The 20,428-nt window shown below is 44.6% G+C and overlaps 1 protein-coding gene across 1 annotated transcript in view; it reads left to right on the top strand.

The window, feature by feature from the left end:
• chdh (choline dehydrogenase) overlaps positions 1 to 20,428 on the top strand; it is a 52,087-nt gene that overhangs the window by 19,434 nt on the left and 12,225 nt on the right. The window contains exons 4-6 of the mRNA XM_072280399.1: positions 4,396 to 4,547; positions 15,822 to 15,951; positions 16,083 to 16,217. Coding sequence (XP_072136500.1) covers positions 4,396 to 4,547; positions 15,822 to 15,951; positions 16,083 to 16,217 — 417 coding nt within the window. The remainder of the gene's footprint in view (positions 1 to 4,395; positions 4,548 to 15,821; positions 15,952 to 16,082; positions 16,218 to 20,428) is intronic.

Genomic DNA, 20,428 nt, shown 5'->3' with positions numbered 1-20,428 from the left:
TTAGACTTTAATGTGTCTTTTAAAACAGTCTTATTGCGTTGTGGCTTTTGGAAGGCATTTTACTTACAAGTATTTGATTCATGTTTGCATGTAGTCTTAGCCAAGTAATGGCATTTTCATCAAACTCAAGTCTGTCTTTGAATTTAGTCAGTGGGCGCACTTCCAGTAGCTCAACTCGGTCACAAGCAGGGTATCTCTCACTCCTCAACGTTGCTGGTTGGCCACACAGAAAAGGAGGAGTGTAAATGATGTGATACCAACTGGAATCCCAGTTGTCAAATATCGATCTCTTGACAAGCAACAAATCAAGATCCAAACCAGATGCCAGACACCCTGCCTCAGTTATGGTCTAGCTTGGCAGCCTCAATCTCTAACTTTGGGGATGGGTAATGGAGCTATGATCTCTGTAAACTAGTCAGAGAATTCCTGGTTTGACGAGTATTGAGGAACTGAAATGGACCCCTTGACCCACAATGTTTATGCCAATCTTTTTGCCCATCTATAAAAATCTCATTTGCCTGCATTACATCTATACTATGCCCTGCCTATTCAGATCTCTTTTTGGATACCTTTTAGACATAGAGATTGTATGATTCCCCTGCCTCCTTTTGCAGTAAGTTCCACGTTAATCATTGTGTTAAAAAGAAATTTTCCTCTCTTTACAACTCCACCCTCTCATATTATATATATGCTCTGTTGTTATTGATATGCCTACTACAGTAAAAAACATCTACCCCTCTATGCCTTGCATAATGTTATAATTCTTTGAACTCCCCCCTCTTTCTGGGCGTCTCTGGAAAACTGGGTCGTTAGCCTCTCGCTGACAGCCACTGGATTCAGCGGTGATGAACCCACCTTTCTCCAGCTTGGTACGTCTATGATGTACACAACTTTGGTCCTCCCAAATCTGTGAGGCTGGGATGTCTCGCCCACCCAAACCCTGGTTTGTGTGAATGCTGTGTGAATTACTGCCCCCTGCAAGAAGTAACAGGTTGTAAGCTGCATACAATGTATAAGCCAACGGTTATTGAATGGAAGAAAGGAAAAAAACAAAAAGGGCCCATTACTTTTAAACTGTCAGATGTGCTTTTAAGTTGAAGCTCATCTTGAACTTGTCTGTCACTCACACGTTGGGCTCTCCGTCTGTGTGAAAGCACACACCACTCTCCGAACATCGCTCGCAATCCATCTTGATCAAGCGGCTCTCCCACGGGAGTATTAGTTCTTCCTTCTTGAAGCCATTCAGCTGCACAAAGCATCTTGTGCAACAGGGACAGCATCGTCAGCCACCTTTTCCCCCTTGTCATCCTTCAGCACCCGCCAACAAAGATCAAACACCCAGCGTTCTCCAGAACCTTCTCCCAATTCCACTATCCTGATTGGCTGACAGCACATTCCTAAGTTGAGTAACAAGCCTCTCACCTTAGCTCAAACCCAAGCAAGCTGGAACAGACCAGACTGCTCTTACAGAGCTGCTAACATGAAATGCTTACAGCATAGCAGTGAAAATCTTAACCAGGGTGTTACACTTTATTACCTCTCTCCAGAGTCTCCTTTGCTCCCGGGAACACAGATCTAACATATCTAACTTCTCCCCAAGGCTACAGTCCTTTAATCCAGATGAATCTTCTCTGCACTCTGTCCAGCATAAGCACTTTCTTCTGTGGTGTGGTGATCAGAACGCATATGATATTTTGTATTTTGCAAAGTCACAACATAATATCATAACTTTTATTTTCTGTACCCTGATCTTTGAAGGGACTCTCTTTAGTACCGTATCTCTCTCTGTGTGGGCATGTGGCCAAGTGGTTAAGGCATTGGACTAGTGACCTGAAGGTCGTACGTTTGAGCCCCAGCCGAGGCAACATGTTGTGTCCTTGAGCAAGGCACTTAATCACACATTGCTCTGCGACGACACTGGTGCCAAGCTGTGTGGGTCCTAATGCCCCTCCCTTGGACAACATTGGTGTCGTGGAGAGGGGAGACTTGCAACACGGGCAACTGCTGGTCTTCCATACAACCTTGCCCAGGCCTGCGCCCTGGAGAGTGAAGACTTTCCAGGCGCAGATCCATGGTCGCGCAAGACTAACGGATGCCTTTATCTCTCTCTATACTGCTTCCAGGGAAATGACGGCTTGAACCTCAAGGTTTCCCTGATCATTGACGTTTCTTTATGCCCTAACTTTTACTGTATATGTCTCATGTTAGTGGACTTCCCAGAAAGCACCACAGTCTTATTTGGATTCAATTCCATTTGCCAACAATCCACCTAACGTTCTGTCTAATCCACCCCCACAGTCTTAGGTAATCCTCCTCGCTATCTACGTCACCGTGGCAGTTAATGTTATGCTGTAACCACGCCCATGACCCAGGTTCTATTCTGTTGCTGCCTGAAAGGAGTTTGTACGTTCAGTGTGTGTGCATTTCCTCTAGGTGTTCTGAATTGTTCTCTCATTCCAAAAACATGCCGGTTAGTAGATTAATTGGTCACGTGGGTGTAATCGGGTGGTGTTACTGATGATGTGCTGTTTATCAAGATAAATAAATGGATAGCTAGATATTGTGTCATTTGCAGACCTTTTAATCATACTTCCTACATTCACATCCAAGTTGTTAATGAACTGTATATGACCAGCGTTTCCAGCACTGGGTGCAGACTACTTACCAGAAAAGCATCTTTCCACCACTAATTTCTGCTTCCCTTCACTAAGCCAATTTTGGATCTAATTAGTCAGTTTGGTTTTAACCTTCTGATCAAACCTTTATAATTTATTATAAATTGCTATGATCGCACATTGCACATTTAGACGGAGAGGTAACATAAAGATTTTTACTCCTCATGTATATGAAGGGTGTAAGAAATAAGGTCAATTCAATTCAAACCTTAATTTGGAATTTTGTCAAATGCCATTTCGAAATGTCTACTGCCTTGCCTCCAACAGCCTTCTTAGTTACTTCCTCAAAAAAACCCACCATGAAATTAGTGTGTCAGTATTTCCTTTGCACAAAGCCACACTGACTATTCCTGATCCGCTCCTGCCTTTCCAAGTGTATATAAATCCTGTCCTTTAGGATTTTTTTCTGTTAACTTCCCTTTGATTGATATTAAGGCTCACTGGTCTGTGCTTACCCGATTTACCATTGCTGCACTTCATATATAAGATTAACATCCTGATTCCACCCCTGTGACTAATGACGGTGTGGAAAATTTCATCAGAGTCCTGGCCATCTGTTCCCCTTGCTTCTCAACTTATCCCGGCGGTTTACCACTCTTCTGCATTCTGAGAAACCTAACACCTCCACCGTTGATACTGACTTCTAATTTATCCGTGTTACTCTTCTTTGAACTCACTATCTTCCATGCTAATCTCCTTGATGAATACGGATAAAAAAGTATACATTTAGGACCTCACCTATGTCACCTAACTCCCAAGTAAGTGACTCTTTCCTTTGCTACCCTGTTGCTGCTGATAAAACTATAGATTCTCTTTCTGAAGTTTCCTTGCAGTACGAGATAACCAAACCTCTTGGGTCTGGTTGAAAGTTTTGTTCTGCTTTTATTATTATGGACACTATGAAATAAGTTTAATCTTCAACTCCATTATTTGGCGTATATTTCAAACTGCTAATAATGCCCTTCTGATGTGAGGGTGGGGAGGGGGTGTTTATCCACAAGATCAGCAATGCACAAGATACGCTTCATAAAACTCTTTGCATTTGAAGCAGCTTAAGCCATCCTTCGATGTCCGATTTGGTAACTGCACATAGTTCTCAGGCCACAGTTTTGAGCACAAACATTAAGCAAATTATGTAATATCAGAGTAGAAAAATATTACATATTATGGTGTAATTGTTCTAAATGAATACTCATTATCTCAATTTTATGCAAATCTATTTAAAAGTGAATTAACAATGCTTACTTTGAGGTGTATTTAATTAAGGCACCCGTTAGTCTTGCAAGACCATGGATCTGCGCCTGGAAAGTCTTCACTCTCCAGGGCGCGGGCCTGGGCAGGGTTGTATGGAAGACCAGCAGTTGCCCATGCTGCAAGTCTCCCCTCTCCATGACACCAATATTGTCCAAGGGAAGGGCATTAGGACCCATACAGCTTGGCACCAGTGTTGTCGCAGAGCAATGTGTGATTAAGTGCCTTGCTCAAGGACACAACATGCTGCCTTGGCTGGGGCTCGAACTCACAACCTTCAGGTCGCTTAAACCACTTGGCCACATGCCCACAAGGTGTATTTAATTTAAGGGTTTTCATAATTAATACAAATTAGACTCTACAGGCTATTCGGTTTGTGATGGTTTGTTACTTAACTTTTGTTTGGGCCATTATATGATATTAACTTGGTAGGTTAATTATTTTCAATCAAAATATTCCTGTCTTTCAGGGCAGAGATGGAGTGCGGCTAGTGCATATCTGCGCCCTAGTTTCACACGCAGCAACTTAACAGCTGAAGTGAAAACATTTGTGACTAAAATTTTATTTGATGGTACCAAGGCCATCGGTGTTGAATATGTTCAAGGAGGACAAACGAAAAAGGTATTGTAGCATTATATTTATTTTGCATTTCTGACTTCTGCTCAAATCTTTCTGCATCAAGTAAAAGCGTTCACATAGAAACATAGAAAACCTACAGCACAATACAGGCCCTTTGGCCCACAAAGTTGTGCCGAACATGTCCCTACCTTAGAAATAACTAGGCTTACCCATAGCCCTCTATTTTTCTAAGCTCCATATACCTATCCAAAAGCCTCTTAAGAGACCTTATCGTATCCGCCTCCACCACCATTGCCGGCAGCCCATTCCACACGCTCACCACTCTCTGAGTAAAAACTTACCCCTGACATCTCCTCTGTACCTACTCCCAAGCACCTTAAACCTGTGTCCTCTTGTGGCAACCATTTCAGCCCTGGGGAAAAAGCCTCTGACCATCCACACGATCAATGCCTCTCATCATCTTATACACCTCTATCAGGTCACCTCTCATCCTCCGTCGCTCCAAGGAGAAAAGGCCGAGTTCACTCAACCTGTTTTCGTAAGGCATGCTCTCCAGTTCAGGCAACGTCCTTGTAAATCTCCTCTGCACCCTTTCTATGGTTTCCACATCCTTCCTGTAGTGAGGTGACCAGAACTGAGCACAGTACTCCATATGTGGTCTGACCAGGGTCCTATATAGCTGCAACATTACCTCTCGGCTCCTAAATTCAATTCCACGATTGATGAACGCCAATACACCGTACGCCTTCTTAACCACAGCGTCAACCTGCGCAGCTGCTTTGAGCATCCTATGGACTTGGACCCCAAGATCCCTCTGATCCTCCACACTGACAAGAGTCTTACCATTAATACCCTATTCTACCATCATATTTGACCTACCAAAATGAACCACTTTACACTTAACTGGGTTGAACTCCATCTGCCACTTCTCAGCCCAGATGAGTGTGAAGTGGTTCATTTTGGTATGCTATTTACATGTTTTGGAGCGGCTAGTTACAGAGTGACTTGTGAGTTTGAAGTGCTGTGTTAGTGCTGATGTTTTGTCTCAAAAGCCTTTGGCAAGGAAGCTGAACAGTGGTAAGATCTTTAACTTTCCTTTATATTCTTAGAGATGGCAGGCAGGACAGTCATTCCTCTCCTGCAGTGTGTGGGAGATCAGGGAACCTTCTCGTGGCCTTGGTGACTATGCCTGTAGGAAACGTGTCCAGTTGCGACTCATTTATTTATTGAGATACGGCACAGAATTGGCCCTTTGAGCCGTGCTGCCCAGCAACCCCTGACTTAATCCTAGCATAATCAAGGGGCAGTTTACAATGACCAATTAACCTACCAACTGTCATGTTCTTGGACCATGGGAGGAAACCCACGGGGTCACGGGAAGAACAAGCAAATTCCTTACAGGCAGTGGTGGGAATTGAACCCGGGTCACTGGAACTGTAAAGTGCTGTACTGACTGCCGTGCTGCGCTGCTGCCCACCTGACGATTGACCACACTGAGCGGCTGGAGCTGCAGCTGGACTCACTCAGGAGCACCCATGAGAGCTTCACGAGCGGTTAAGTGATCCCCACAAACAGACAGGCAGGAGGTAGTTGGGTGGCCACCAGGAAAGGTAGACGGAGAGTGCAGAATTCCCCTCAGTAACAAGCGTAGCATTTTGAATTCTTTTAGTGGTGGGGTGGAGGTGGGAATAACCTTTTGAAGGAAAGCACCAGGTCTGCAGCACAGTGAATGGCTCAGATACACAACAGGGAAAGGTGGAGTCAAGGGGAACTGTTGTAGTGGAAGACCCAATAATCGGAGGTGCACATGGGTAATTCTGTAGCTGCAAACAGAACTATCAGAGGGAACGTTGCCTGCTGGCTGCCAGGGTCAAGGAGGCCTTTATGAGTGGAAAGTTGTGTCTTGTGATTTTGATGTTTTATTGAAGAGGTGGCCAAAGGGGCTGATGAGGACAGGGTGGTAGACAAGTGCCTACGTGGACCTTAGCAAAGCTGCTCCGGAAGATTAGAGCATATAGGATCCAGGGTGAGCTGGCCAAGTTATACAAGCAGTTGGAGAGTGGTAGTAGAGCTTTAGGTTTTGTAGAAAGTTTTGGATCAAGGTTGATAATTTTGTCTGTAACCATGAAGCTGAGAGGTTAGATTAGATTAGATAATGAGGACACGCAGTTCTCTTTGATTGTCACTTAGTAATGCATGTATTAAGAAATGATACAATGTTTTTCCAGAATGATATCACGGAAACACATGACAAACCGACTTAAAAACTGACAAAAACCACATAATTATAACAAAGTTACAACAGTGCAAAACAATACCATAATTTGATAAGAACAGACCATGGGCACAGTAAAAGTCTCAAAGTCTCTCGAAATTCCCATCATCTCACGCAGATGGTAAACCTCCAGCGCCGCAAACTTGCCGATGCAGCATCCCGGAAGCATCTGACCACAGTCCGACTCCGAGTCCGTCCGAAAACTCCGAGCCTCCGACCAGCTCTCCGACACTGAGCATCGAGCACCATCTCTGGCGAGCGCTTTGACCCCGACCCCGGCCCCGGCAACAGGCAATAGGCAAAGCCGAGGATTTGGGGCCTTCCCCTCCGGAGATTCTCGATCGCGCAGTAACAGCGACAGTGAAGCAGGAATTTCAGAAATTACTCCAGGTGTTCCTCCGTGCTTCTCACGGCTGTCTCCATCAAATCCGGATTGCGCACGGCACTCCTAGTTAACACATATCGATACCATTCGGAACAGCCGCACACACTGCGTTGCGCCGCCCTCTTCTCCTAGAGATGAGCGTTAATATACATTCTGAGCACCCAAAATACATTGATTCTGGGGTATGTCAGTCGACTTCAGGCAGCTGTTATGAACAATGTTTTTTATATTTTATTAATGAAAAAGTGCACAACTGATTTAAAAGGAGCCTTCCTTTTTTTGAAAAATAGTACAATGTAATGGCTAAGTAAACAAAAAAAACCCAGAAAACTGTGAATCATGTAAAATATTTGAAGAGAGATTGCAATTTAGGAGAAAGCAGGTGAGGCACTCTTCAGGGTTTAAGGGTTGATTTCGAACACTGAAGGTAGGGTCTTTTATTTTTTAATGAGATTTTTAACTGGCAGTATGCAGTGGAATAGGGGTTTGGAAGTTGTTTGCCTGACAGCCAAGGATTTTCCATTTGGAATTTGTTGGCTTTCCAATGCCGAGAGCCTGGGTGTAACAGGCAAAGTGAGATACCGGGGTGGGAGTGGCAGGGTGGCTGGTGAGGGAGTACTAGTTTGGAGAGGGCAGGTGATGAATCTTACAGGAATGCGTTCAGAAGTGTTGAAAAGAGCTGATGTACAAACAACTGAAGTAAGAAATTACAGCTTCAGTAGTATGGTACATAGGTCAAGATCAGGAAGTATAAAGATTGAAAAAATGGATCGAAAAAAGATTAGCTTTTATCATTGAGCTTGTGCTGAATCATATTGTGAATGTTTCTTGTCTACCATGGAAGGAGATAACATCCAGGAATGAGCACACTTTTGTTTATATAATAGACTGGTTCTGTGAAATTAAAGTTCTGAGGAAAGCCTTTAAGATTTCAAATGTTATCAAAAAGGAGTTCCAGGAATTAAAAATAACCAGAAAGTATATTGACTTATACTGTGCCCACATTTTGAGTGAAGCAATGACTATTTCTTCTGGAAATTTACGGTGAAGAAAGATCTTAAGGAAGCAGTTAGGGCTGAATGAGAACATGGAATGACCTTGACCAACAGAAATAAGAACCTTTTGTAAATAAAATGAAATGAGTAGATTAGCTGGGGGAAGAGTAGGTCCACTCAGGGTCCAAGGAGGACATCTATGTGCGGAACCAGGGGATATGTAGTATGAGATGTTCTGAATGAATACTTTGTGCCAATATTCACCAAGGAGGAGGATGAAGAAGTGAAGGAGGTATACACTGAGGTGTATAACAGGAAAGAAAATGTGTTAGAGATACTGATGCACGTTAAGGGGAATAAATACCCAGGACATTATGGGATTAATCGTAGGATATTAAGGGAAGCAAGGGCAGTAATGGAGATCTGTACATCATCTTTAGCCACTAGTGTGTGTGACGAAAGAGGGTTACAAAATAACACCTAGACTAAGATGTTAACTGTCCTGTGCTAGCACCAGTGGGATCAACAGTTGATCTGCCACCTGTCTTCAGGAGAGAGAGATAAGTAAGACAATGGAGCAGCATTTGGAAATGTTAATGAAGAGATGAGAGAGTTTAACGGAAGGAGACACCGGTCTGAGTATTGTCAAGACCGGCTCCCTTTGAACCCTGAACTGTTTGAAGTGTGATGGACAGGCGATACCCCAGCAGGGGGATAAAAAGGGGCAGGTTCACTAAGACACCACACACACGACACCACGAGGTAACGAGACCCTGGAAGCGGTGTGCCCCCCACAAGTCGGTGGGAGTTTTTTTGGAGAACTGGTCGCGGGACCAGCCATAGGCGCACAGGGTGGAAAGATACGGTCAGCGGGAACCTGGTGTGTGTGTCCACCCTTGCCTGGGTGCTGGGTTCACCGCAGAGGAACGATCGTATCTGAAACGGAGGGGTCACAGTCGGTGATCTCAGAAGACATTACAAAGGGCTCGCCCGAAAGCTAACTGCGAGGAATATCAAAGGTCTGTTGAATCCGATTTGAATAACAGCATTCGCTCTCTCCCTCTCTCTCCCCAACGGCACGACGGCGATTACTGCGAACTGAACTAAACTGAACTCTGTCACTTGTGATTGAACATTTTATCCCTAGACTGCGATAGAGCTGATTGACCGTGTTATCCTAGTTCTGTGTGCATGTGTGTTTATTCATTGCTAACCTGTTGCATTTATATCCTTACTATTAGAGTACTGTGTTGCTTATTTCTTTAATAAAACTTTCTTAGTTCCAGTAATCCAGACTCCAACTGAGTGGTCCATTTCTGCTGGTTTCGCAACCCAGTTACGGGGTACGTAACATAAGTGGAGTTCTGGTCCGCGATTTTGAACGCTAAATTTGGGACGGGGTAAATTGATTGGGTTAAAATTCCCGAAAGGAAGAAAAGGCAAACAGCAGAAATGGAGACTGAGGAATTTCTAAAGGCGCCGACCTTGGAGGCATTAGAGGATGCCAGGAAATCGGAATTGGCAGCTGTGGCCAAACGATTGAATCTTGTTAAGGGGAAGTCGACAATGAGGAGAGAGGAGATACACAGAGCTATCGTACAGCACTATGTATCTAAAGGTGTGTTTCCCCAAGGGGAGCTGGAGGTGATATCTATTGGAAAACCTGGTGGAGCTTGAAAAACTGAGACTCGAGCACGAGTTCCGGGTATGGCAGCTAGAACACGAAGAGACACAGTTAGAACGGCAAGAGAGAGAGAGAGACAGTTGGAGCGAGAAGAGAAACAGAGGGAAAGGGAATTCAAGCTGGCGAGGTTAAAGATGATGGCATCGCAGGGACCCATGCCGAACCAAGGTGAAGGGTTCAGGGCGACCCAGGAGGTTAGGCTGGTTCCCCCATTCGACGATACCGATGTGGATCGGTACTTTCTCCATTTCGAAAAAGTTGCTGCAAGTCAGGACTGGCCGAGAGATAAGTGGGCTGTTTTGCTTCAGAGTGTACTTAAAAGCCCAACAAGCTTACTCGGCTTTGTCCGCGGAAGATGCCCAGAGGTATGAGGTGGTGAAAGAGGGCATCCTCAGGATTTATGAGTTGGTCCCGGAGGCATAACGGCAGAGGTTCCGGAATGCGAGGAAGCAGTGGGACCACACGTATTTAGAGTTTGCCTGTGAGATGCAGACATATTGTGAGCATTGGTGCACCTCGAAGGGGGTAGATGGGGATTATGACAGACCGCTACAGCTGATCCTGGTTGAGCAGTTTAAAGGTTGTGTCTCTGAGGGTATGAGACCCTACCTAGATGAGAAAGAGGCAGCCACGTTAGCTGCAACTGCTAAGTTAGCGGATGAGTACGCGTTGACGCATAAAATGAAGTTTGCCCCAAGTAAAGGCTACCAGAAGGGTAGTCAGGACGGTGGGGAGAGTACGCTGGAAAAGTCAGTAAGTAAGCCAGGGACTAGTGAGAAGGATAAGGTAGACCAGGAGCAGTCTGGTAGGAAGTCTCCTGGGGTCGTCTGTTATAATTGTGGGAAAGTCGGACACTTTGCGTCCAGGTCCTTTGCCCCAAAGAAGGAGACGGGAAAAGGAAAAACGGCGATTTCGACTGGCTGTATCGAGCTGGTAAACGAACTGCTAGGAGAGGAAAGGTCTGCCAAAGTTCAGGAAGGGCGCAAGAGGTTTATCTCGGCCGGATTGGTGTCGGAGAAGGAGGGGTTAAACCCAGTTCCAGTGCGGATCTGGAGAGACACGGGAGCGTGTCAGTCACTAATACTGAAGAGTGTGTTAGAGTTTAGTTCAGAGACCCAGACTGGGGAGGTCAGGGTCAAAGGTATTGGGGAAGAGACTGAGGCAGTCCCTTTGCACCAGATACACCTACAAAGCAACTTGGTCTCTGGACTAGTCACGATCGGGGTGAGGCCCGAATTACCGATGAAAGATGTGGAAGTCTTGCTCGGTAATGACCTCACCAGGGGAATTGTGTTCTCGGCAGTGAGATTGACAGGTCAGCCTGCCAGTATTGAGGCCCCGCCCATAGACTCTCAGGTTCATCCTGTTTGCGCAGTGACTCGCTGTATGTCCAGAGAGACTGCTGAGACGTTTCTACCAGCCTTGTACGAGGAGGGGGTAGAAAGTGAAAAGAAGGAGCGTAATGAAACAGGAGGAAGTGGGGAAATTAAGGTAGATTTATCATTAGAAAAGAAGGACTTTGTACAGGCACAGGAGCGAGACGAGGAAACAGCTCTCTGTGAAACAGAATTAGGAAGGGGGCCAGTGAATTATGGTGTGAAGGGGGAGGTGCTAAGGAAGGAAGGGAGACCAAGTACCGCAGATGAGGAATGGGGGGTGGTGCAAAAGAGTTATGGGGATGAGATTTTTAACCTGGCCCACAAGGTACCCCTCGGTGGACATTTTGAGGTGCTGAAGGAAACAGTCGGCAGAGCCATGAGAGAGTTTTTCTGGCTGCACAGGAGGAAGGATGTTATTGATTTTTGCAGACGCGAACTGAGACGGTCACAGGCTTTAGATATGCTAACAAACCTAGTCGGTGTTAGCGCGGAAATCAATGAAGCTAGGGTGCCACCTGATAAGGGGAAAACTCATTTTGAAAAGATGAGTATGGTACCGACCAGATGGGAGAAGGCTATTGTTTTGGCCAGCTCTGCTGATAAAGTATCTCCCTTAATCCCCGAACAAAGCGACTCTTTAGGAGAGCTAATTAAACGGCTCGCACACGTGTGTTTGATTGTCCCGAGGCGATGCAAAGAACTGGGACGTTGGGTGGTGTTTGTCACGCTGGGTCAGCCTAGTGAGCAACACTCCTATAGAATGAGTAATTCAGTGACGAAAGGGCTAAAGAACACAGAAGTGTATATTGGCCATGTAATACGGCTGTCTGAAGCCAGCTTGATAGTGAACCTTGAAAAAAATGAGTTCGGCCACACGAAGGTCACTTATCTGGGAATTGTGGTAACACAGCTGGCAGCGATGCAAGCTAAGGTGCGGGCTATCTCTGACATCCCAACCCCGACAGACAAGAGGGCCCTCAGAAGGCTCTTGGAGATGGTGGGGTACTGTAGGAAGTTTTGGAATAACTTTGTGGGTACTACCCCTCCCCCTCCTACTAAGCCCTTGCAAAAGAAAACTAAGTCGGGATGGGACGACCCTTGTTATCGTGGTCCGGGACGAAACCCAGTGAGAGGTTACACTGATCACAATTCATCAGTGTTTTCGGCCACTATGAAGTTTGCTAAGTTGGAGCCTGGTTTAAAGGATTATTAAAATTACACATATAAAAGGAACGGAAAATGTGATTGCTCACTGTCTGTCAAGGTGTTGACAACTTAAAATTCTCTGTATTGGCCAAATAGCTGATGAAGATGTATATTTGTGTGTATCTAATAATGTATTCATGCTTATAATTTTTACCCCGGTAAAAATCCTTAAAGGAGAGGGGTGTGACGAAAGAGGGTTACAAAAGTACACATAGACTAAGATGTTAACTGTCCTGTGCTAGCACCAGTGGGATCAACAGTTGATCTGCCACCTGTCTTCAGGAGAGAGAGATAAGTAAGACAATGGAGCAGCATTTGGAAATGTTAATGAAGAGACGAGAGAGTTTAACGGAAGGAGGCACCGGTCTGGGTATTGTCAAGACCGGCTCCTTTTGAACCCTGAACTGTTTGAAGTGTGATGGACAGGCGATACCCCAGCAGGGGGATAAAAAGGGGCAGGTTCGCTAAGACACCACACACACAACACCACGAGGTAACAAGACCCTGGAAGCGGTGTGCCCCCCACAAGTCGGTGAGAGTTTTTTTGGAGAACTGGTCGCGGGACCAGCCATAGACACACAGGGTGGAAAGATATGGTCAGCGGGAACCTGGTGTGTGTGTCCACCCTTGCCTGGGTGCTGGGTTCACCGCAGAGGAACGATCGTATCTGAAACGGAGGGGTCACAGTTGGTGACCTCAGAAGACATTACAAAGGGCTCGCCCGAAAGCTAACTGCGAGGAATATCAAAGGTCTGTTGAATCCGATTTGAATATCAGCATTCGCGCTCTCTCTCTCTCTCCCCAATGGCACGACGGCGATTACTGCGAACTGAACTAAACTGAACTCTGTCACTTGTGATTGAACATTTTATCCCTAGACTGCGATAGAGCTGATTGACCGTGCTATCCTAGTTCTGTGTACATGTGTGTTTATTCATTGCTAACCTGTTGCATTTATATCCTTACTATTAGAGTACTGTGTTGCTTATTTCTTTAATAAAACTTTCTTAGTTCCAGTAATCCAGGCTCCAACTGAGTGGTCCATTTCTGCTGGTTTGGCAACCCAGTTATGGGGTACGTAACATGTGGAACTGGAAGATTCCTGTATCTGGGAAGGGCAATAGGGATAAGGCATGAAAATGGTAGAAAACTTCTTAGGGTCAGGATTTATGATCTGTTGGAAAGTCATGGAGTGTTTAGTCAGCATTGTATCATGTATGGGAATACCTGTCTCACAAATCTGATTGAGGTTTTGGTTTGCATAGACGTTAGCAAGGTTTCATGAGGTCCAGAAAGAAGTCCCAGATGTTTTGGCAAACTGGATCCAAATTTGCCTTAGTGATAGGACGTAGAGGTGAAGGGTTTCTTGTTTCTCTGAATGGAAGCCTGTTGCTGATAATGTACTTCAGGGTTTGGTACTGGGACCTTTGTTGTTCGTTTTATCTGTGACTTGAATGAAAATGTCTGTAGTCTAATAGGGAAGTTGATGAGTCAACCTTGAGTTAAATACTCTGGAATAAAAATATATTTTATGAAAATATTAAAATCAGATGATTATTCATTTAGCTGGGCAAAAAAAAGGTGACAGAAGATGAGCAGGTAAAAAGGAGCATGGAATGTATCTGGCAAGATATAGATTAACAGTAGTGCAAGGAAATATAATGAAATCCCTGCCAAAAGGAGAGAATAGAACACCAGAAACAAATTATAATAATGTTGGTCAGCAAAGATCTAAAACAGGAGCTTAATGACCCTTTGGAAAAGGTTACAGAGTAAGTAGACAGTGTGTGGTAAATGTAATTTATTAACATTTTCAAGAGGCTTTCAGTGTGTCCCCATATGATAGAGTAATAACTAAAGTCAGAGAGGGTGGAGTTGAGAGACAAGTAGTGGAAGGGATTATTAACTGACTTCATTGTATAAAGTGGGAATATAGGGCAACTGTTCACAGTGGAAAACGATAGCTGGGGATATTCCATCAAAGTCAGTACCGGGACTACTGTTCAATTTATAATAATGATGGGGCACCTGAAGCTGAAAAAAGCAATTCCAAATATTCAAACGTGCAAAGGTGAGGTGGGAGGACTCCAAATTACAAGAGAACTGATAGAATAAGCAATAATTTGGTCATAAAGTTCAACACGGCTGATTATGAGGTGGAATGTTAATAGTGGGAAGACTGGGAAAGTCACATCACTGGAAGACACAGGTCTTATTGTGAAAGAGAAAAAAAGGGTTCTCAGAATCAATTACACCAATCGCTTCCAATCCCCATTCCGATTCTGACACGTTGGTGGACTGTCTCCTCTACTGCCACAATGAGGCCACTCTCAGACTGGAGGAAGAATGCCTCATATTCTGTCTGGGTAGCCTCCAACCTGAAGTCATGAACATTGATTTCTTTGACATCTGGTAATTTTTCTCCTCCCCCTCCCCTATTCTTCAATTCCCCCCTCTGATCCCTCAGGTTTGAAATCTTGAACCTGACGGATAATAAGGTGGCACTGAGTAAACAGATGCAGCAAACTAGAATCAGCAAAGGAGGGGAGGGGAAGATGGCGGCGCGACGCAGCGCGCAGGGCCGCTCTGAAATTACATCGTATTTGTAAGTAGGTACCGTGCACGATCCTGATTTGATGGTGGCAGACATGAGGAGCACAGAGGAACCCCTGGAGAAACTTCTGAAATGCCCGCTTTGCTGCTGCTGCTACTGTGCGATCGAGAATCTTGGAGGCGAAGGCCCCAAATCCTCGGCTTTGCCTGTTGCCTGTTACCGGGGCTGGGGTCGAAGCGCTTGGCAGAGATGATGCTCAGTGCTCGGTGTCGGAGGGCTGGTCGGAGGCTCGAAGTTTTCGGAGGGACTCAAGAGTCGACTGTGGTTGGGTGCTTCCAGGGTGCTGCATTGGCAAGTTTGCTGGAGGTTCATGGCAGGGAGAGTTTTTCTTCCTTCTACCGTCTGTGTGAGATGACGGGACTTTCGAGAGACTTTGACACTTTTTTTTTACCGTGCCCATGGTCTGGTCTTTCTCAAATTACTGTATTGCTTGGCAGTTGTAACTATATGTCATAATTATGTGGTTTTTGTCAGGTTTTTAGTCTTTGTTTGTCTTGTGTTTCTGTGATATCATACTGGAGGAACATTGTATCATTTCTTAATGCATGCATTACTAAATGACAATAAAAGAGGACTGTGTGTCCTCATAATCTAATCTAATCTAATCAACCCAGTGGGTTGAGCAGTACCGTGGGGGGAACCAACTACTGACCTTTCAGGTCCTACTGTTGACAGATCCTTGCCTCCCACGTCGAGTCCTTTCAGCAGATTATCACTCCAGATTCCTGCTTCTGCAGTCTCTTGTGGTTCCTGAATAAACATTATTTTTCTATCGTAGGTATATGCCAATAAGGAAGTGATCTTAAGTGGAGGTTCAATTAACTCACCCCAGCTTCTCCTGTTATCTGGGGTGGGCAACGCAGATGACCTCAAAGCTCTGGGAATTCCCGTTGTTTGTCATCTTCCAGGTAACCACCGAAGCATTCAAAGAAAGCAAAGGGAGTGAATTGACTAATTTGAACTCATTCACCCACTGGTGATGGTTCCTGTAGTCAGGTAATCAGAACTTCTCACCTCAAATAAATTTTATTGTGTTTAGGTGTGGGCCAGAATCTTCAAGATCATCTGGAACTATACGTGCAACAAGAATGTATTAAGCCTATAACACTGTATAAATCCCAAAAACCCTTCAAGATGATCCAGATCGGTCTGGAATGGCTTTGGAAGTTCACAGGTAAAATGTTGCTGTCTTCTAATTCTTGAACCTTGTCGCTTTAAATTTATTTATGGAAAGTGGGTGGCGTTGGCAGAAGCAACAATTATTGTCTTGCTAATTACCTACCCTGACTTGGTGCTTTAGGTGAAGCTATCCCACAGTACTGCTGGTAATGAGTTCTATGATTTAGACAGAATTTTTTGTATCATTGTAAGATTCCAGTTTTAGAGTTGTTATTTGTTATTATTTGTCTCCTTTAGCAGGTGAGCTGTTCCAGAGAAGGATCACAGCACTGTAGTTCTTTGTTCCTGGAAAAAATGTGCAGAATTTCTGGTGTTTATGAATCCTGAAACTAGGCTGTCTGATGAACTTTGCTTACCTCAGATTATTTAAGCAACACACATCAAAGTTGCTGGTGAACGCAGCAGGCCAGGCAGCATTTCTAGGAAGAGGTGCAGTCGACGTTTCAGGCGGAGACCCTTCGTCAGGACTTTACCATCCCCTCCAACCTTCAACTGTCGGAGGCAGAATGCTCTGTCCTCAGTAAGGGCCTCACCTTTGTCCCCCTTCGCCCACACAGCGAGTTCGGCATTCGCCATGATGCGGAACTCTTCTTCCGCCGTCTCCGTCTCCGAGCCTACTTCTTCGGCAAGGACTCTTCCACCCCCACCGATGACCCCTTCTCCCGTCTTCAACCCATGGACACCCCGCTCTGGTCTTCTGCCTGCTCTGGATCTCTTTATCGCTAACTGCCGACGGGACATCAACTGTCTCGACTTCACCGCACCTTGTCCCCATTCCAACCTCACTCCTTCGGAACGCTCTGCTCTCCACTCCCTCCGCGCTAATCCTAACCGTATTATTAAACCCGCCGATAAGGGGGGTGCTGTTGTAGTCTGGCGTAAGTCCTGACGAAGGGTCTCGGCCTGAAATGTCGACTGCTCCTCTTCCTAGAGATGCTGCCTGGCCTGCTGCGTTCACCAGCAACTTTGATGTGTGTTGCTTGAATTTCCAGCATCTTCAGAATTCCTGTTGTTTGCTCAGATTATTTAGTTAATTATCAATATTTTCAAGGCATTCACCATCTGCTGGGGGTGGATGTTTAGATTTGGATTCACCTTCTACTTTGGCAGTCCCTCAGGATTGCTTCCTTTCTCATTTTGAGAAAGTTTCGGCATAGACTAGAAGGGCCAAATGGTCTGCTTTCTGTTCTGTGGTGTTCTATGGTTCTATGGTTCTAAATGGAGGATACCTTGGTGTGCATACATGTAACGTGGCGTGATTGCCAGATGTGAAATAGAATGAGATCTTAAGTCTCGTGGTGAGGGGATCTAAGGGCATCAGTGGCTGGTCTTGGATCCTGATAGCTTTACGATCTAGGGTTTTGGAAGTCAAAACAGGAGGCATAAAACTTGTTGCTTATGGTCATTTAGTTAAGTGTTACCAGAGCAAAGGATGAACAAAAAAAAAATCATAAACACGAGGAAATCTGTAGATGCTGGAATTTCAAGCAACACACATAAAAGTTGCTGGTGCTCTTCCTTCAGTTAGTCCTGACGAAGGGTCTCGGCCCGAAACATCGACTGTACCTCTTCCTAGAGATGCTGCCTGACTTGCTGTGTTAACCAGCAACTTTTATGTGTGTAAAAAAAAACATGGTGTTTTATATTAAAAAAAACTAGCTTGACTGAAAAGATAATGACATTCCAATGGTAACAACTAACCAATAAAATAGCCAGATTCAAATAGAATGACTTCCAGTGATTATTATACAAGAGTAGAAAAGCTCAACTACAAGGAAGATACAAAAGAAATAAATTGGACATCCTAACCCAACAGCAGGCTTTGTTGCCAGATGTAGGAGTGTGGACATTTGATTGATGTTGAAATCTTTCTGGCAGTGTTATACTGACGTTACTAGCTGTGAATTCCTTTTAGCACCACGAAGCAGGAAGAGACTGTTCGGCCCCTCTAGTTTATTTTAGTTCTGTCCAATCACGGTAGATCTGAATTTTGACTTGGTTTACTAACTCTTAACGTGCTGAACTACAAAGAGTCAGAAACAGAAAGCTGGCAGTCTTTATTCTTTCCAGTCTCACCCTCACTGCATGACAATGTGCTTGCAAGACATTGACTCAGCTTCTGTTTGAGCTTATCCTATTTAACTTGCTGAGTGCTTCGGCATCTTCTACTTATATTTTGAATTTTTATGCTTTAAAAATGTATTAATCCCACTTTGAAATGTGTAACTAAGCCCAAGACTCAAAAGATTCTTTGAAGTCACACAACTTCAGAGTCCCAATCCCCTTTACCTCCTAATCCCGTACAATCAATGTTGGATTTGTCATCTGCACAGGGTATAGTGTTACAGATGGAAACCATTGAGGTTGTTGCTTGGCAAGTATGCAAATGCCATGTGTTGCCCAGTCTGGATTGTGGCAGCAGCGTGGAGTTTTTAAAGGCTGAGAGATTTGGATGGGGTGAAGAAGGAAGAAATTGCTCACAGCAAACAGCAGGTCAGGCAGAGCAAAAAGATCATATTGGCCTGTTTCTGTCACGCAGATACTGCTTGACCTGTTCCATATTAGAGAATTTTCTATTTTATTCCATGTATCCGTCATCTGCAATATTTTGATTTTTAAATTGAAATTGACGGTTTAATATAATGTAGCCCCCTGGTAAGCCTCAAGCTCACTCAGCTCGCTTCCGTCTAGAGGGAGCAGCCTTCGGCCCCGCCAAAATCTGTAATCGAGCTTGTGTGGATGCTGTGTGATGTACCCCACCCCGCCAAATAACAGACAGTACCCCATATGCGATGAAATGATTACACTTTATAGATCTTACTGGAACTATGTAATAGAGATACAATATAAAAGGAAAGTAAAAGGCGCCAGACTTATCAAAGTTCAACCACTTTGTGCACAACCGTTGGAGCTCAATTAACGGGGTCCTCTTTCCACCATTCGATCCCCTCCGATCCCCTCGACCCGCCGCCTGGGACCAACCACGGTGGTCGACCAGATGCTCCACACGAGTCTGTCTTCGTCTCCTCTCCTCGCCGAAGACTCGTCTCTCACTCTAAGCTTTCGCTGAGTGACAACTAAACCGCATTTTTCTTTACCGACAATGAAAATTCAGCTTTGATTATTGTAAGGGGTTTCTTCTTTTATGTTACTGCTAAGGCTAAGTTTGAAGTTAATAACTCATCTCCTTCTACCTTAGGCCACAAACTCATCAATCACCCCTGCTGTGGGCACTTTCTGGAGGTCCGAAATCCATATGCTCCACAACCGCTGGACTAAGTGTGTCAATGTAGGAGGGGACTATGTTGAAAACTTAAATATGCTAGGTTTTCTAAAATTGACTCCGTCTACCGTAGGCCACGAACTCTTCAATCACCCCTCGTAACAAATAAAGTTACTGTGGAAATCAAATGTTAGTGATTTTCTGTCATATCCATTTTTCACCGGACTTCATTCCCAGATGTCTCTTAGGTGCTCTCTTGTTCCTCATGTTCACAAAACATTTTGTGATTTTGCTTTCTATTTTAGTTTTTAAAAAATGTGGGCTTCTCAGTTGTTTCATTAAATAGCTTTTTAAATTAATCAGCAGTGAGGGGATATTTTCAATGTTTCCTTTATGATCAAATCAGCAGCTTTTAACAAATAGTTATTCGAGCAAGGGAATTTTACTGATGAGTTTTTTCCACCTTCTTTTATCTTTCAGTGATACCTGTAGGCAGATCTTGTCAGAGAACTTGGCAGGTGCTGAAACAGTGGTGTCTGATCTGCTGTTACCTCAATAATTCATGCTCAGACATGCTCATGTTTGATTACAGTAGAAGCTCTGTTATCTGACGCATGAAACACCTGACAAATGACGACTGATCAAGGGTTTTTTTTAAATTTTTAAAAAATATCTCATTTAAGTGCAATCGTGAAGAATAGCCAGATCAGAAATGCTGACCAAGTCAACTAGTTCCCAAAGAGAACTCTGGTAGGCGGATCAGATGGTTCACTGCTGCTGAGCGATAGCTCGTAGCAAGTACGTGGGACAGGCACAAGGGTCGCTAGCCCCTGTACCTCAGAAACACACCTGAGCAGTGTGGCGGAGGTATGTGCTATGCATGACCTGATCTGAAAGCATCATGTTGACTCATGATAGATTGTGTTCATGGTTGGCTCAGTCTCTCCCTTGTGGCTGATTGCTGCCCAGCCCAGCCGCCTCCT

The sequence above is a fragment of the Mobula birostris genome, chromosome 16, assembly GCF_030028105.1.
Source record: "Mobula birostris isolate sMobBir1 chromosome 16, sMobBir1.hap1, whole genome shotgun sequence".
NCBI lineage: Eukaryota > Metazoa > Chordata > Chondrichthyes > Myliobatiformes > Myliobatidae > Mobula > Mobula birostris.
The sequence above is the reverse complement of the archived record's forward strand: the minus strand, read 5'-3'. Positions and strand labels throughout refer to the sequence as shown.